Below are 19,483 nucleotides of genomic sequence, written 5' to 3'. Positions count from 1 at the left end.
AAGCTAAAAGTGTCTTGTGGATAGGTTTGGGTGCGTACTGTGCGGAGCAGGCTGGGAGGGACGACACAGGACCAGACGTCAGACAGCTAGGCACTGTGTTCAAAGGGTGCCATAAACTGTTGCTTTATTTAATGTATTTTCGCAGAACAAGACAGTGACAGGGGCCGTGACTGCCTGCGTGTGCTGGTTCAAGCTTGGTGCCTGCCGGGAGGTGCCTACAGGGCCACCAAGGCTAATATTGGTACGAAACCCGCCCACCACTCGTCCAGCCAGGTAATTTGCACAGTCTGATGTAATAGGCGGTAACTGTGATAGTGTTACGTGTCACCCACAACAACACAGGGCTGTCAGGTCAGTGGTTAACCTTACTGTTTATTGTTAAGCCTCGTATTTCATGTTTTTGCACCTCGTTAGGAATATATTGATGTGACTCAGCATTCCACGGTGCCACAAGCGCTCCAAGCCTCCACCACAAGACTCTTACTAATTAACCATGACAGGAATTATAAAAACGTAAAAAAAATCCACTTACCTAATGTTATCAGCTGAGATGGAGCCAGCCTTCCCCATTTGTCCGCCAATATCTGCTTCATTTCTCACTTATTGTAAGCCTAACACGTCACTAAGTGGACCCACATGACTAGGCTTTCATATCCGCTAGCTAGATATATCCGCCATTGCCTCATTTAGTTAAGATGGAAGAATAACAGGCAAAATAGCGGCCGTTCTCTCCACTGCCAAGGGCCGCCCTGATGGCTGGCTACCCTTGCCAACCTGTTTCAACCTGTGGGTTCCAATATTTTTTTGGTATTTTTCTTAACTTCTCTATCCTGCTCGTATAGCATGTTTTTATGGTTTATAAAAATAATTATTTGCTTTAGAAGTGTTTTCGTTGCTTGTGTTGAGTTGTGTTCAATTTTGTGTTGCTTTACGAAAATGTTGGGTGTTTGTTTTGGCAGTATTTTGACAAACTTGTTTTTTTATTTCACGCTCTAATTACGTCTTTTGTGTTTCTAAAAATTGCTTATGATTTTTAAAGTGTTTTTTCGTTCCTGTAGAGAGAAATAAGTGGACTTTAAAAATGGTTTATGGTCCTGTTAAAAGTTGTGATTACAACACTTTTTGTGTTATTGTCTCTCTATTTCAGTTTGTAACTAACTTTTCAGTGCTTGAAAAAACAGTTTGTATGTTTTAAAGTGTTTTATCTTGTTGTTGAGTCAAAATAGGTGGACTTTTCAATGGCTTTTAATCGTATTTAGGTTCCAACACTTGTTTTTTACACAATTTGGGTTTTATTTGTTTCCTTCTTGTTCCAGATAACTTTTGATTGTGTAAGATGATAGTTCAGATTTTTAAAAATTTTTTATGTTCCTGAAAATTCAAATGTTGTGGACTTTTCAATGATTTAAATGGTGCCGAATATTTCAACATTTTTTTCCTTATTTCATTTGGATATTTTTTAAATACTACTCAGGCTGGAGCTGTTATAATATTGTGGATATTAGTTAAAGTATTTGTCAAGTCAGAATATATAAGGCATTCGAGCCTAGCTCCATTTTTTCGAGGGGTCAATTTCAAAATGAAATCCGTTACGGTACGTAAAATAGCCGTGACGTCACTGCCGCTATCATGGACCCGGGACCTTCCTTGATCGGCTCCGCTGTCTCCTCGGTAATATTCATCATATTTTGCAGTGTTTTCCTGGTGTTTCCACGTGTTTCTAAACTCAGACTTGTAGATAAGAGTAGAATGAGTGAGAAAATAAGAGAAATAGAGGAGAAAGAGGAAGGGAGAAGGAATAGAGGAGGTGGTAAAACAGAAAAATGCTAAGAAAACAATATTTAGGTTAATTTTCCCTGCTGCCCTGTCTGTCTTTGTAGTATTTGTCTTCCGTGACAGTGCTTTCAGTGTATTTGGTGTGTTTAGGGGGTGTTGGGGTGTGTCTGGAGGTGTTTAGGTGGTGTTGGAGTTTGTGTTGATGGGATTTGGTGATGTTTGAGTCAATATTTAGCGTTCCTGGTGTGTTTTGGGGTGTCTTAGGCTTGTTTAGGAGTGCTTTAAGTGTGTTTTGGACTGTTTTTAATGTTTTGGGATGTTTCAAGTGAATTTGGGATGTTATGGATGAATTTGGGTGTGTTTTGTGTGGATATGGGTGAGTTTTGGGTGCATCTGTGGGTATTTTAGGTCAGTCTGGGTGTGTTTTGGAGTGTTTTAAGTGTGTTTTGGGCTGTTTTCAGTGTTTTGGGATGTTATGGATGAGTTTGAGTGTGTTTTGGCTAGGTACGGTGTGTTTTGGATGCATTTTAAGTCAATTTGGGTGAGTTTTGGAGTATTTTAAGTGTGTTTGGGGATATTTTGGTGCACTTTCGATGTGTTTAGGATGTTTTTTGTGCGTTTAGGAATGTTCTGGGTATGTTTAAGGTGTTTTAAGGTTTTTTAGTGTGATTGGAGTTGCTTTTGAGGTGTTTTGGTTATGTTATAGGCATGTTGCAGATAAGCATTGGGTCTTTGAGGGTAGAAGTGGTGTGCTTGAGGTAAAATAAAAGATTCTGGGGTGTTTTGGGGAGGGGCTGTGATAATAGAAGCGTGTCAGGGGTGTTATAGCGTGTGTTGTGATATGTGAAGCTGTTTGGGTGTGTAGAGTTGTGTTAGGGAGTGTGGGGCAGTGTTTTGGGGATGTTTGGCTGTGTAGGGATGTGTTTTGGTGTATTTTGTTGTGTTGTGTGTGTTGTTTGGGTCTCTCTCTCTCTCTCTCTCTCTCTCTCTCTCTCTCTCTCTGTTTCTTTATTTATCAGTCTCAGCCACTATATGTTCTAAAACCTAATATTTCTTTTCTTTTCCTCACTCTCTTTCTCTAAACCTCTTATTTTCCTCTATCTCTCAAAATTTACATCTCTTTATTTATTTCTATCTTCACCGCGCCTCTCTCTCTCTCTCTCTCTCTCTACAGAATTCTGGATAATGGGGGCAGAAGTGTGCTATATTGTGGGCGGCCTGTCCATACTGCTGTCGCTAGTGATGCTGCAGACCTACTGAGTTCCCTGCCACGCCCTCAGCCTGTGTATATTAGCCAGGTTAAGGTGGAAGGATGTTTGGCTGACGCTGGGCTATTTTATGTGGTGTTTTTGGGCTAGTTTGGGCTGTTTTTTCATGTGTTCTTTTTTTGGGCTATTTTTATCTATTTTTTTTTCTTTTTTTTAATTGATGTTTATTGTTATTTTATTATTATTTTATGTTCTTATCTCTTTCGCTCTTGAAATTAAGTTGTGCTATTGCCATTACCTAATTAATGGTTTACGAGCGTTCAGTTCGAGTCTGTCACTCAGCTCAAATATGTATTACTCATTAAAACTATTAGTAATTAAAACCTCGTTCCTAGACTAATATTAACAGGCTGTAGTAGAAGTTATTGGGGTTTTCAAGGGTGATTTTATGATTCTATAGGTTAACGGGCTGTAGTGGAAATTATTGGGGTTTTCAAGGATGTTTTCATGGTTCCAGTGACAGTTTAAGAGGCTGTAGTGGAAGTTACTGCGGTTTTCAAGGGTGTTTTTATGGTTCTAAAATTTAACAGGCCGTAGTGGAAGTTATTAGGGTTTTCAAGGGTGTTTTCATGATTCCAGTGACAGTTTAAGAGGCTGTAGTGGAAGTTACTGGGGTTTTCAAGAGTGTTTTCATGATTCCAGTGATAGTTTTAAGAAGTTTAACAGGCCGTAGTGGAAGTTACTGGGGTTTTCAAGAGTGTTTTCATGACCCCAGTGATAGTTTAAGAGGTTTAACAGGTCGTAGTGGAAGTTACTGGGATTTTCGAGGATGTTTTCAGGATTCCAGTGAGTTTAAAAGGCTGTAGAGGAAGTTATTTGAGTTTTCAAGGGTGTTTTTACGATTCCAAAGTTTGCATTGTAAGTTATTGGGTTTTTCAAGGGTGTTTTCGTGATCCAGTGATAGTTTAACATGCACTATCGATAGAAAAAAAACGAGAACCAGCCAGTCATTTGCGTGGCCTTTCAAAACAATGATAAGAGAAAAAGAGTTGAATTAGGCTGAAAGAGAGAGAGAGAGAGAGAGAGAGAGAGAGAGAGAGAGAGAGAGAGAGAGAGAGAGAGAGAGAATAATATTGAATCGTATTTTTTTTCTATGTACTTTAAAAACCTCCCATTATGCAGTTTTAAAGCGCAAATAAGCAAAATAAATGAGTAGATAGATTAGTGTGTGGTGAGGGGCTACTGCGAATTGAGAATGCTGATGACAAGCTAGTGTAGAAATATGGTGATGAATGGTGAGGTTTTGTGTTGTGGTCATTGGTGAATTTAAAACTAGGTAATGAGTCGAATAAATATAGCTCTCTCTCTCTCTCTCTCTCTCTCTCTCTCTCTCTCTCTCTCTCTCTCTCTCTCTCTCTCTCTCTCTCTCTCTCTCTCTCTCTCTCTTTATATATATATATATATATATATATATATATATATATATATATATATATATATATATATATATATATATATATATATATATATATATATATATATATATATATATATATATATATATATATATATATATATATATATATATATATATATATATATATATATATATATATATATATATATATATATATATATATATATATATATATATATATATATATATATATATATATATATATATATATATATATATATATATATATATATATATATATATATATATATATATATATATATATATATATATATATATATATACATATACATATATAAAACCTACATTCTGCTGTATTTGGAAAGTGTCAGTTTTGCATAATATTTGGAATAATTACATATGTACGGTAATTTTACTAGAAGTACAATAATTTCAACCTGTGTAGTACGATAGTATGGCCAAAACAATCTGGCAACGCTGGAGCGTACCACGTTCTTTCAGCCTCAGCAGCCGCGAGGAGCAGGTGTGGGGTGAGTGTTTCCGGATTGTTGAGATCTTTTATGTTTAGGAAGTAATGGTATATTAATGTGTCTGATCTTTAACGATGTATCCCATAAAGCTCTCTATGTTGTGGAGAGAGAGATAATGACCAACACAACATAGCTCCACTTATGACGCGTTGAGCCAGGAAGTCCAACCTCAGCAAGCTGGGTTCTTCCATGTCAAGAGACATGTGCAGGCAGCTCTTCCTCCACACTGCTGACGACGATCTTTGCTGTCACAGCACCATGAAGAGTCACAGTGTCCGGTGACTCCGCACAACTGTCCTGGGAAGCTGCCATGTCCGCCTTGGCGAACTTCCTCTCAGCATCAGTGTCCACCACGAGACGGCATGGGTGGCTGTCCACGGTACCTGCCTCCTGGACGACTGAGGAGGACTAATGGCAGCTTACATGGTGTGGGGTCCTGGAGATGCTGGCTAGGAGGCGGTGTCAAGCGAAATTCTTGAGCTGCAAGAATACTGACGAGCTGGCCTGTGCATGCGTATCCAAGGTGCAAGTTCTTTGGCACATAGAACATGCGAGGTTTTTAGGTTTGGTTAAGTTTGATTTGGTCTGGTTTGGTTTTAGGTTAGAAACTTATCTTGCACTCTGTGTGTCTTATTGGCCTATATAGGTGTTAACATAAGTTTTTAGGCTGTAATACTACTCAGTAACGACATGGTCACTTATGGATATGAATCAATTAATGATCAAGGTATAGTCGCTACATAAGACTGTGAAAATAAAGAGCTTAATCTGGATATCACATCCATGTTACATACAAGCACAAAACTTGCATATCATGGAGAAGGGTTCGGTGAGTTTAATGTAAACGTAAAAAAAAAAAAAAATGGTGGGCATGTGGCTAGTATGGCTGTAATAGCACTCATGTGTGGAGAAATTTGATATTTTCTCAGTCCATCAAGCTCTGCACCAGTCAAGAGTAAACATTGAAATTATTTTTTTGTTTATAACTGGGATTTGTGGGTAGCGGCATATTAGGATTTCATGATATCTATACAGCTGATTCTTCCAATCACACACTGCCACTCATGAGGCCATTCCTGAGGCCACCAGTTACAACTTTCCACAGTAGATTCAGTTACACTTTTAATTTGTTTTAGGGACACGTCAGGCGTTCAGATAGAGGCTCAGTCATTTGTTAATATGGCTACCCAGTGGAGGGAGGTGAATTAAATTAAATTAAATTATTTTCCTGTTTTGTTATGACGGCTAAAAATGGTAAACCTAGAAATTGTTAGAAAATTGTTTGAATACTAATCATTATTTTCTCTTTGTTCTTCTGAATACAATGATATACTTTGTAGCTCAATGTGACATGTGAAAGTTGAGTTTATGCCTTATAAAGGATTCCTTCTCCTCCCGCTGTGTGATCCGTCATCCAGAAACAGCCCGGAGAGCGATGACGCCGCGCGCGCACACACACACTCCCTCTCTCTCTCTCTCTCTCTCTCTCTCTCTCTCTCTCTCTCTCTCTCTCTCTCTCTCTCTCTCTCTCTCTCTCTCTCTCTCTCTCTCTCTCTCTCTCTCTCTTGGAGGGGAAATTGTACACTTCCAATGAGAGAGAGAGATTTCATCCCTTTTCATATCAAGTTTCAGGCAAATAACATTATCTCTCTCTCTCTCTCTCTCTCTCTCTCTCTCTCTCTCTCTCTCTCTCTCTCTCTCTCTCTCTCTCTCTCTCTCTCTCTCTCTCTCTCTGACAAGTTACTTTCTACCATTTTATTATAAAATCGAAGATAATGAAAAAATTAACATGAAAGAATTATAGGTATCATCTCTCTCTGTTCTGATAAAACAGGTGGATTCTGTAAATAATTTTCCGAGTCCTCACTAATGTCTTCGCTTTCTTCAGTTTCTTCTTCTAAATATTCATTGTCACTGTCTTCAAACTCAGAAGCACTGCTAAATACATATGTTGTGTCCTGCTCCATGGTGAGTTATGATCTGAGATCCTTGGCTCTTATCAGGATGTCTCTTCGCACTTATCATGGTGCTTTCCACCCAGCGAGTGCTTTCCACCCGGCGGGTTGCTGGGGTTGCCAAGTGTCACCCGGAGAAAGGGAAAATAGCTTAGTTACCGCTAAACTTCCAAAGCTAGTGACAACACTACATGTGGAAACATGCCAGACACTTCCACTCACACCATCTGACTCGAGAAACCGCGCTTGGACCTCAAAATTGAGGCGCGAAAATTCTTGATTACGGGTATGATCGCCGTCACTACGGATGCATTTTTGCAATCGTATATATACGATTGCCGGAAGGAAAGGGTTAATCGATTTTATGAGGACACATTGATTTTTTATTGATTTTAAGGCTCGGGGAAAAAAACGTGCCGGATACTTGAAGCTGCTGGATACTCGAATGCTGGATGAGAGGGATTTTACTGTATCTCACTTTTTATGTAGAGCCAAAGCATTAATTTTATGCACTGATTTATTTACTAGGAGATTGAAGTATTATGAATTTAATGTAAAAGAATGAAAAATTATTATATTAATGGAAAGCTTTTCATTTATTTTTATGTAAAGACAAAAATGAGGTAAAAAAAAATCCAGCCATAACTAAAGAAATATCGATATGCTTCAAAATAATATGAGTTTCATTAATTTAATAAAATAACACACTTGAATAATTCTGTATTTGTTCCTAGCATGACCTAAGGATGAAGCTGTGGCAACAAAGATTTAAAGGTCCTACAGATGGTGGCTGCTATCTCCAAATATCTCCTTAGAGACTCCAGGGTGATATTTTATGGCCTATACAGGTGATTGTCACGTATTACTGAGCTATTCATCCTATGTATACTCTTGAAACAATGCATGATGACGGTAATATGGGCGAGATAAGAGGAGAGGGGTGGGGGGACTGCTTTTCTTGTCTCTCTTTTCTTTCTTCAAGTCTTCTTTTCCTCCCGTCCCATTGTCTTTAGGATATTTGCCTGTTGGGCCAAATCTGGGCAAGAGATGAGGACATGTTCTTTACTCATTCTCCAATCAGATTTGGAAGAATAAACAAAGACCTTGTTAATCCCTGACTGTGACTGTTCCCAGTCAGTTTCATACCATGGCCACACGTCATCATGTTAACGCCTGTATTCGTTATACTAGTCATGCTACACACATAGCTTAGTATAGTGATGGAATTGTTTCATTTCAGGAAAGCCATGCTAGTAACACATACTCCTGGAGTTTCATCTGTGGTGGATGGCTGGCCTCCCTTACATAGCTTGGCAAATCTTGATTCAAGGTAAGCACAGGGAAGCCACAGAATGCCTGACTTCTGATCTTTCTACAATTTCTGATTGGGGCAGAGCAAACTTGGTATTGTTCAATGCCTTAAAAATTCAATTCCTCCATCTATCAACTCAACACAATCTTCCAGACAACTATTCCCTCTTCTTCAATGACACTCAACTGTTCCCCTCTTCTACACTGAACATCCTTAGTCTGTCCTTTACTTATAATCTGAACTGGAAACTTCACATCTCATCTAGCCAAAACAGCTTCTGTGAAGTTAGGCATTCTGAGATGTCTCCGCCAGTTTTCTCAAGCCCCCAGCTGCTAACTCTGTACAAGGGCCTTATCCATGTATGGAATATGCTTCACATGTCTTTAAGGGGGGTACCACTCATACCACTCTTCTAGATAGGGTGGAATCAAAAGCTTTTTGTCTCATCAACTCCTTCTCTCTAATTGACTGTCTTCAGCCTCTCATCCCTGCAATTTTGCATCTCTAGCTGTCTTCTACTGCTATTTTCATGCTAACTGCTCTTCTAATCTTGCTAATTGCATGCCTCCCTCCTCCCATGGCCTCGCTGCACAAGACTTTCTTCTTTCTCTCACCCCTATTCTGTCCACCTCTCTAATGCAAGAATTAACCAATATTCTCAATCATTCATCTCTTTCTCTGGTAGACTCTGGAACTCCCTGCCTGCTTCTGTATTTCCATCTAACTATGAGTTGAATTCCTTCAACAGGGAGGTTTCAAGACACTTATCCTTCAATTTTTGACTACCACTTTGGACCCTTTTATGGGACTGGCATCTCAGTGGGCTTTTTTTTTCTTGGCCAGTGTCCCTCCTACATTAAAAAAATAAAAAAAATAAGGGAATGGGAAGAGGGGCAGGAATGGGGGACATGGCGGGGGAGAGTAAGAAGGCAGGCTCAGGATTCACATCAAGGGTAATAGCTCCAGCCAGTGACAGCTGGTATGAAAAATATGATAGGTGTCACTTTTGTTACAAATATTGGTAGGAAAGTTGTTTCATGAAGTAGGCAGCTGTCTGTATGTATATAGACATAATTTATCAATACATTGTAAAACAGAATTTTTATATGTAAAACAGTAAAATAAAAAACAGGCTTCTTTATAGGCATTTTCAGTAGTGTCATCGACAGTTCAAATGCTTTGCTTGCAAAAGCACACGGAAGCATACGTGCCCAGCCTTTCCGGGCCCAGAAGGCAAACAACCAATCAGCAAATAGTAGGCACAGCAGAACAGCATTTAGGTTCCCATAGAAATGTATTTTTGAAAATAAAATACAGTGGAACCTCAATTCTCAAACTTACTTCGTTCCTGAAACCTGTTCAGAAACAGAAACTATTTTCCCCATAGAAATCAGTACAAAGTGGATTAATCCATTCCTGGATGCCCCTCCACCCTGTCTCAGTAGATTATGACAGATGCTCCCACTGCCAGGATGGCTGCTCCACAACATCTCCAGCTCAGAAATTACTTATTTAGAAAAGACAGAATGAGTTTAGTGATTTAGTGACAAAACTCATCAGAAAATACTGTTTAGACTGTGCAGGTATTCTTTGTCACTGGTCTGGTGAGGGGAGCACCTCACTTACCACAGAAATGAAGGTGATCATAACACTTAGACATATTGCTGTTGAGAAAAGCCACAAAGAAAATGTACTTTTGCAGTGGTGATGGCATTGTGGGGTCATTGAAAGAACCACAGGTAGCATGACATTACTCCTGAGTGCCATAAACTGTTTCCTTACATCAAGAATCTTCAAGGGGATCAGATTGAACCTGTTTGAACGATTGCATTTCCTACTGGCTACCCTCTAAATATGTAATAAGAAAAAAATATTTATAGAAACTAAATTAGTAATAAACAGCAGCTTTTGCTTTGTCTTTTAGTATTTTAAATCAAGTAAATTTGTTTATGAACTCAATTATTGTACAGCAACTGACAATAACTGAAAATGCCTTATATTTCCTCAACTTCACATAATTTCTTAGTTTCTAAAATTGTATACAGGGACAACTACAAAAAAAAGTTGCTTTTAAAAATGAAATTGGCAGATATGTCAAAATTTCCTAAGAGATAAGTTTCAGGATATTTGCCTGTCGGGCCAAATCTGGGCAAGAGATGAGGACATGTTCTTTACTCATTCTCCAATCAGATTTGGAAGAACAAACAAAGACCTTGTTAATCCCTGACTGTGACTGTTCCCAGTCAGTTTCATACCATGGCCACACGTCATCATGTTAACGCCTGTATTTGTTATAATAATCATGCTACACACGTAGCTTAGTATAGTGATGGAATTGTTTCATTTCAGGAAAGCCATGCTAGTAACACATACTCCTGGAGTTTCATCTGTGGTGGATGGCTGACCTCCCTTACATAGCTTGGGAAATCTTGATTCAAGGTAAGCATTTTCTCTGTCTCGCTTGCATTTTGATTATGTTATGTTGATGCTAGAAATTGAAAGGTATGGTTAGCTTTCCTATGGTGCCCTCTCTCTCTCTCTCTCTCTCTGTATGTGTGAAAGAGGTATGAGAAGCATTGGGAAGTAAACATTTCACACAGGGAAGCCACAGAATGCCTGACTTCTGATCTTTCTACAATTTCTGATTGGGGTAGAGAAAACTTGGTATTGTTCAGTGCCTCAAAAATTCAATTACTCCATCTATCAACTCAACACAATCTTCCAGACAACTATTCCCCCTTCTTCAATGACACTCAACTGTCTTCCTCTTTTACACTGAACATCCTCAGTCTGTCCTTTACTTATGATCTGAACTGGAAACTTCACATCTCATCTCTAGCTAAAACAGCTTCTATGAAGTTAGGCCACCAGTTTTCTCATGCCCCCAGCTGCTAACTCTCTACAAGGGCCTTATCAATGTATGGAATATGCTTCACATGGCTTTGGGAGGGTACCACTCATACTGCTCTTCTAGATAGGGTGATGAATAGATAGGGAATGAAAAGCTTTTTGTCTCATCAACCCCTTCCCTCCAACTGTCTTCAGCCTCTCTCATCGCTGCAATGTTGCATCTCTAGCTATCTTCTACTGCTATTTTCATGCTAACTGCTCTTCTGATCTTGCTAATTGCATGCCTCCCCTTCTCCCATTGCCTCGCTGCACAAGACTTTCTTCTTTCTCACCACTATTCTGTCCACCTCTCTAATGCAAGAATTAACCAATATTCTCAATCATTCATCTCTTTCTCTGGTAGACTCTGGAACTCCCTGCCTGCTTCTGTATTTCCATCTAACTATGAGTTGAATTCCTTCAACAGGGAGGTTTCAAGACACTTATCCTTCAATTTTTGACTACCACTTTGAATCCTTTTATGGGACTGGCATCTCAGTGGGCTTTTTTTCTTGGCCAGTGTCCCTCCTACATGAAAAAAAGAAAAAAGAAAAAAAAATAGGGGGATGGGAAGAGGGGCAGAAATGGGGGACATGGAGGGGGAGAGGAAGAAGGCAGGCTCAGGATTCACATCAAGGGCAATAGCTCCAACCAGTGACAGCTGGTATGAAAAATATGATAGGTGTCACTTTTGTTACAAATATTGGTAGGAAGGTTGTTTCATGAAGTAGGCAGCTGTCTGTATGTATATAGACAGCTGTAAAACAGAATTTTTATATGTAAAATAGTAAAATAAAAAACAGGTTTCTTTATAGGCATTTTCAGTAGTGTCATCGACAGTTCAAATGCTTTGCTTGCAAAAGCACACGGAAGCATACGTGCCCAGCCTTTCCGGGCCAATGAGGCAAACAACCAATCAGCAAATAGTAGGCACAACAGAACAGCATTTAGGTTCCCATAGAAATGTATTTTGGAGAATAAAATACAGTGGAACCTCGATTCTCAAGCTTAATTCGTTCCTGAAACCTGTTCAGAAACAAACTATTTTCCCCATAGAAATCAGTGCAAAGTGGATTAATCCATTCCTGGATGCCCCTCCACCCTGTCTCAGTGGATTATGACAGATGCTCCCACTGCCAGAATGGCTGCTCCACAACATCTCCAGCTCAGAAATTACTTATCTAGAAAAGACAGAATGAGTATAGTGACAAAACTCATCAGAAAATACTGTTTAGACTGTGCAGCTATTCTTTGTCACTGGTCGGGTGAGGGGAGCACCTCACTTACCACAGAAATGAAGGTGATCATAACACTTAGACATTTTGCTGTTGAGAAAAGCCACAAAAAAATGTACTTTTGCAGTGGTGATGGCATTGTGGGGTCATTGAAAGAACCACAGGTAGCATGTCATTACTCCTGATCGCCATAAACTGTTTCCTTACATCAAGAATCTTCAAGGGGATCAGATTGAACTTGTTTGAATGATTGTATTTCCCACTGGTTACCCTCTAAATATGTAATAATAAAAATATTTATAGAAACTAAATTAGTAATAAACAGCAGCTTTTGCTTTGTCTTTTACTATTTTAAATCAAGTAAATTTGTTTACGAACTCAATTATTGTACAGCAACTGACCATAACTGAAAATGCCTTATATTTCCTCAACTTTACATAATTTCTTAGTTTCTAAAATTGTATACAGGGACAACTACAAAAAAAAGTTGCTTTTAAAAATGAAATTGGCAGATATGTCAAAATTTCCTAAGAGATAAGTTTCAGGATATTTGCCTGTCGGGCCAAATCTGGGCAAGAGATGAAGACATGTTCTTTACTCATTCTCCAATCAGATTTGGAAGAACAAACAAAGACCTTGTTAATCCCTGACTGTGACTGTTCCCAGTCAGTTTCATACCATGGCCACACGTCATCATGTTAACGCCTGTATTTTGTTATACTAATCATGCTACACACGTAGCTTAGTATAGTGATGCAATTGTTTCATTTCAGGAAAGCCATGCTAGTAACACATACTCCTGGAGTTTCATCTGTGGTGGATGGCTGACCTCCCTTACATAGCTTGGCAAATCTTGATTCAAGGTAAGCATTTTCTGTCTCACTTGCATTTTGATTATGTTATATTGATGCTAGAGATTGAAAGATATGGTTAGCTTTCCTATGTTGCCCTCTCTCTCTCTCTCTCTCTCTCTCTCTCTCTCTCTCTCTCTCTCTCTCTCTCTCTCTCTCTCTCTCTCTCTCTCTCTCTCTCTCTCTCTCTCTCTCTCTCTCTCTCTCTCTCTCTCTCTCTCTCTCTCTCTCTCTGTATGTGTGAAAGAGGTACGAGAAGCATAGGGAAGTAAACATTTCACACAGGGAAGCCACAGAATGCCTGACTTCTGATCTTTCTACAATTTCTGATTGGGGTAGAGAAAACTTGGTATTGTTCAGTGCCTCAAAAATTCAATTCTTCCATCTATCAACTCAACACAATCTTCCAGACAACTATTTCCCCTTCTTCAATGACACTCAACTGTCCCCCTCTTCTACACTGAACATCCTCAGTCTGTCCTTTACTTATAATCTGAACTGGAAACTTCACATCTCATCTCTAGGTAAAACAGCTTCTATGAAGTTAGGCATTCTGAGATGTCTCCACCAGTTTTCTCATGCCCCCAGCTGCTAACTCTGTACAAGGGCCTTATCCATGTATGGAATATGCTTCACATGGCTTTTGGGGGGTACCACTCATACTGGTCTTCTAGATAGGGTGGAATGAAAAGCTTTTTGTCTCGTCAACTCCTTCCCTCTAACTGACTGTCTTCAGCCTCTCTCATCGCTGCAATGTTGCATCTCTAGCTATCTTCTACTGTTATTTTCATGCTAACTGCTCTTCTGATCTTGCTAATTGCATGCCTCCCCTCCTCCCGTGGCCTCACTGCACAAGACTTTCTTCTTTCTCTCACCCCTGTTCTGTCCACCTCTCTAATGCAAGAATTAACCAATATTCTCAATCATTCATCTCTTTCTCTGGTAGACTCTGGAACTCCCTGCCTGCTTCTGTATTTCCATCTAACTATGAGTTGAATTCCTTCAACAGGGAGGTTTCAAAACACTTATCCTTCAATTTCTGACTACCGCTTTGGACCCTTTTATGGGACTGGCATCTCAGTGGGATTTTTTTTTTCTTGGCCAGTGTCCCTCCTACATAAAAAAAAAAAAAACAGGGGAATGGGAAGAGGGGCAGGAATGGGGGACATGGCGGGGGAGAGGAAGAAGGCAGGCTCAGGATTCACATCAAGGGTAATAGCTCCTGTCAGTGACAGCTGGTATGAAAAATATGACAGGTGTCACTTTTGTTACAAATATTGGTAGGAAAATTGTTTCATGAAGTAGGCAGCTGTCTGTATGTATATAGACATAATTTATCAATACAATATAAAACAGAATTTTTATATGTAAAACAGTAAAATAAAAAACAGGCTTCTTTATAGGCATTTTCAGTAGTGTCATCGACAGTTCAAATTCTTTGCTTGCAAAAGCACACGGAAGCATACGTGCCCAGCCTTTCCGGGCCCAGAAGGCAAACAACCAATCAGCAAATAGTAGGCACAGCAGAACAGCATTTAGGTTCCCATAGAAATGTATTTTGGAGAATAAAATACAGTGGAACCTCGATTCTCAAACTTACTTCATTCCTGAAACCTGTTCAGAAACAGAAACTATTTTCCCCATAGAAATCAGTGCAAAGTGGATTAATCCATTCCTGGATTTCCCTCCATCCTTTCTCAGTAGATTATGACAGATGCTCCCACTGCCAGGATGGCTGCTCCACAACATCTCCAGCTCAGAAATTACTTATTTAGAAAAGACAGAATGAGTTTAGTGATTTAGTGACAAAACTCACCAGAAAATGCTGTTTAGACTGTGCAGGTATTCTTTTGTCACTGGTCTGGTGAGGGGAGCACCTCACTTACCACAGAAATGAAGGTGATCATAACACTTAGACATATTGCTGTTGAGAAAAGCCACAAAGAAAATGTACATTTGCAGTGGTGATGGCATTGTGGGCTCATTGAAAGAACCACAGGTAGCATGACATTACTCCTGAGCGCCATAAACTGTTTCCTTACATCAAGAATCTTCAAGGGGATCAGATTGAACCCGTTTGAACGATTGTATTTCCCACTGGCTACCCTCTAAATATGTCATAACAAAAAAATATTTATAGAAACTAAATTAGTAATAAACAGCAGCTTTTGCTTTGTCTTTTAGTATTTTAAATCAAGTAAATTTGTTTACAAACTCAATTATGGTACGGCAACTGACCATAACTGAAAATGCCTTATATTTCCTCAACTTCATATAATTTCTTAGTTTCTAAAATTGTATACAGGGACAACTACAAAAAAAAAGTTGGTTTTAAAAAATGAAATTGGCAGATATGTCAAAATTTTCTAAGAGATAAGTTTCAGGATATTTGCCTGTTGGACCAAATCTGGGCAAGAGATGAGGACATGTTCTTTACTCATTCTCCAATCAGATTTGGAAGAACAAACAAAGACCTTTTCTCTCCCTGACTGTGACTGTTCCAGTCAGTTTCATACCATGGCCACACATCATCATGTTAATGCCTGTATTTGTTATACTAATCATGCTACACATGTAGATTAGTATACTGATGCAATTGTTTCATTTCAGGAAAGCTAAGCTAGTAACACATACTCCTGGAGTTCCATCTGTGGTGGATGGCTGGCCTCCCTTACATAGCTTGGCAAATCTTGATTCAAGGTAAGCATTTTCTGTTTCACTTGCACTTTCATTATGTTATATTGATGCTAGAGATTGAAAGGTATAGTCAGCTTTCCTATAGTGCCCTCTCTCTCTCTCTCTCTCTCTCTCTCAGTATGGGTGAAAGAGGTACGAGAAGCATAGGGAAGTAAACATTTCACATAGGGAAGCCGCAGAATGCCTGACTTCTGATTTTTCTACAATTTCTGATTGGGGCAGAGCAAACTTGGTATTGTTCAATGCCTTAAAAATTCAATTAGAGACGTTGCAGTGAGCGTTTTGATACCAGATAGCGCCAGAATTTTTAATTCTCGCCGGAAAATAAATACTTTTTGGGGCAAGGTTTTACAAGCTTACAAAGGTGTATCGTTGCACAGTAATGTGTCTGAATTTTAAGTCAATTAATTTCGTGATAACTGACAGCACATGACATTGTTTGAGCCTCTATTCATAATTTCAGATGATATTCTTAAAAGAGCCTATAAGTGTATCAAGGCAGGCAATCTGTAATTTTCTACTGACCTCAATGGAAGTATACTAATATATACTTGCATTTTCATGTACTAAACAACAGGCAAATCCATTTAATGTAAAGAAAATATAATTTTGTATCAGAGACTTTATTTTTGCGGTACGATCACTATCCTCAGGTACTTGGGCAGCGAGCAAACCAAAACACAGGACCACGCTTACTCGCTTACTCGACTACCCTGCACAAAGGATACATCACCGCCACAATCATGGACTACAGCGGAATTAAGAAAATTCCTGAAAGAACGAGCTATACCCTATTCTGGATATAGTAAAGCAAAGTAAAGGCCTTTGTATCGGCAGAACTGAGAGGCTATTGTTTACACTTTACACTCCTTCCTAACGGCGCACGGCACTTTCTTTAACTGAAGAATCATGATCAAGATAAGTACGTTGTACGTCCACCAGCGGTGTTGTTCTTTTTTTATTTCACTGATTACTTTCATATACAGGACGTGTCAGTGATATCTAATATTTTTCAACATTCCCAGATAAAATGCACAAGCCGAAATCAACATCCTTTTATTTTTACTGTTCATACTTAAAAAAAAAAATCATTACCTATTTTTTGTTTTATCTTATAATTCAATAAACAAAGCCTTATCATACACCAGTAAGTATGAATATCAATATTAAGGGTTATGCTTTTAATTTTAGATACACTTGTGCAGCAATTCATGCTGTACTTTTCCTGCACATCGATTTCGAATTTAGCTAAGACACCCCTTTGCCTCAGGAAATCGGAGACAATTGAAAATGCTGGCGCTGATAGGTATCTACCAGCCTCACTGCGACGTCTCTAATTCCTCCATCTATCAGCTCAACACAATCTTCCAGACAACTATCCCCTCTTCTTCAGTGACACTCAACTGTTCCCCTCTTCTACACTGAACATCCTTAGTCTGTCCTTTACTTATAATCAGAACTGGAAACCACATCTCATCTCTTGCTAAAACAGCTTCTATGAAGTTAGGCATTCTGAGATGTCTCCGCCAGTTTTCTCACGCCCCTAGCTGCTAAATCTGTCCCTCCTACATAAAAAAAAAAAAAATAGGGGATGGGAAGAGGGGCAGGAATGTGGGACATGGAGGGGGAGAGGAAGAAGGCAGGTTCAGGATTCACATCAAGGGCAATACAATAGCTCCAGCCAGTGAAAACTGGTATGAAAAATATGATAGGTGTCACTTTTGTTACAAATATTGGTAGGAAAGTTTGTTTCATCAAGTAAGCAGCTGTTTGTATGTATATAGACTTAATTTTTCAATACAATGTAAAACAGAATTTTTATATGTAAAATAGTAAAATAAAAAACAGGCTTCTTTATAGGCATTTTCAGTAGTGTCATCGACAGTTCAAATGCTTTGCTTGCAAAAGCACACGGAAGCATACGTGCCCAGCCTTTCCGGGCCCAGGAGGCAAACAACCAATCAGCAAATAGTAGGCACAGCAGAACAGCATTTAGGTTCCCATAGAAATGTATTTTGGAGAATAAAATACAGTGGAACCTCGATTCTCAAACTTAATTCGTTCCTGAAACCTGTTCAGAAACAGAAATCAGTGCAAAGTGGATTAATCCATTCCTGGACGCCCCTCCACCGTCTCAGTGGATTATGATAGATGCTCCCACTGCCAGGATGGCTGCTCCACAACATCTCTAGCTCAGAAATTACTTATCTAGAAAAGACATAGAATGAGTTTAGTGACACAAAACTCATCAGAAAATACTGTTTAGACTGTGCAGATATTCTTTGTCACTGGTCTGGTGAGGGGAGCACCTCACTTACCACAGAAATGAAGGTGATCATAACACTTAGACATATTGCTGTTGAGAAAAGCCACAAAGAAAACGTACTTTTGCAGTGGTGATGGCATTGTGGGGTCATTGAAAGAACCACAGGTAGCATGACATTACTCCTGAGTGCCATAAACTGTTTCCTTGCATCAAGAATCTTTAAGGGGATCAGATTGAACCTGTTTGAACGATTTTATTTCCCACTGGCTACCCTCTAAATATGTAATAACAAAAAAAATATAGAAACTAAATTAGTAATAAACAGCAGCTTTTGCTTTGTGTTTTAGTATTTTAAATCAAGTAAATTTGTTTTAAGAACTCAGTTATTGTACAGCAACTGACCATAACTGAAAATGCCTTATATTTCCTCAACTTCACATAATTTCTTAGTTTCTAAAATTGTATACAGGGACAACTACAAAAAAAAGTTGCTTTTAAAAATGAAATTGGCAGATATGTCAAAATTTCCTAAGAGATAAGTTTCAGGATATTTGCCTGCCTGGCCAAATCTGGGCAAGAGATGAGGACATGTTCTTTACTCATTCTCCAATCAGATTTGGAAGAACAAACAAAGACCTTGTTAATCCCTGACTGTGACTGTTCCCAGTCAGTTTCATACCATGGCCACACGTCATCATGTTAACGCCTGTATTTGTTATACTGATCATGCTACACACATAGCTTAGTATACTGATGCAATTGTTTCATTTCAGGAAAGCCATGCTAGTAACACATACTCCTGGAGTTTCATCTGTGGTGGATGGCTGGCCTCCCTTACATAACTTGGCAAATCTTGATTCAAGGTAAGCATTTTCTGTCTCACTTGCATTTTGATTATGTTATATTGATGCTAGAGATTGAAAGGTATGGTTAGCTTTCCTATGGTGCCCTCTCTCTCTCTCTCTCTCTGTATGTGTGAAAGAGGTACGAGAAGCATAGGGAAGTAAACATTTCACACAGGGAAGCCACAGAATGCCTGACTTCTGATCTTTCTACAATTTCTGATTGGGGTAGAGAAAACTTGGTATTGTTCAGTGCCTCAAAAATTCAATTCCTCCATCTATCAACTCAACACAATCTTCCAGACAACTATTCCCCCTTCTTCAATGACACTCAAATGTCCCCCTCTTCTACACTGAACATCCTCAGTCTCTCCTTTACTTATAATCTGAACTGGAAACTTCACATCTCATCTCTAGCTAAAATAGCTTCTATGAAGTTAGGCATTCTGAGATGTCTCCGCTTTTAAAAATGAAATTGGCAGAT

At 39.0% G+C, this 19,483-nt stretch overlaps 1 protein-coding gene across 22 annotated transcripts in view; it reads left to right on the top strand.

The window, feature by feature from the left end:
* The first annotated feature begins 4,813 nt into the window (after nt 1-4,813).
* LOC135101233 (uncharacterized) overlaps nt 4,814-19,483 on the top strand; it is a 32,644-nt gene continuing 17,974 nt past the window's right edge. For 13 of the 22 annotated variants that reach the window (XM_064004879.1, XM_064004884.1, XM_064004885.1 and 10 more), the window contains exons 1-6: nt 4,822-4,952; nt 7,642-7,755; nt 8,148-8,237; nt 15,805-15,894; nt 16,545-16,706; nt 18,931-19,020. In XM_064004879.1, coding sequence (XP_063860949.1) covers nt 7,691-7,755; nt 8,148-8,237; nt 15,805-15,894; nt 16,545-16,706; nt 18,931-19,020 — 497 coding nt within the window. In that variant the 5' untranslated portion in view covers nt 4,822-4,952; nt 7,642-7,690. The other 9 variants (XM_064004892.1, XM_064004882.1, XM_064004878.1 and 6 more) reach the window with 5 other exon arrangements.

Source organism: Scylla paramamosain, chromosome 6 (assembly GCF_035594125.1).
Source record: "Scylla paramamosain isolate STU-SP2022 chromosome 6, ASM3559412v1, whole genome shotgun sequence".
NCBI classification, from domain to species: domain Eukaryota; kingdom Metazoa; phylum Arthropoda; class Malacostraca; order Decapoda; family Portunidae; genus Scylla; species Scylla paramamosain.
This window is presented reverse-complemented; position numbering and strand designations above follow the sequence as displayed.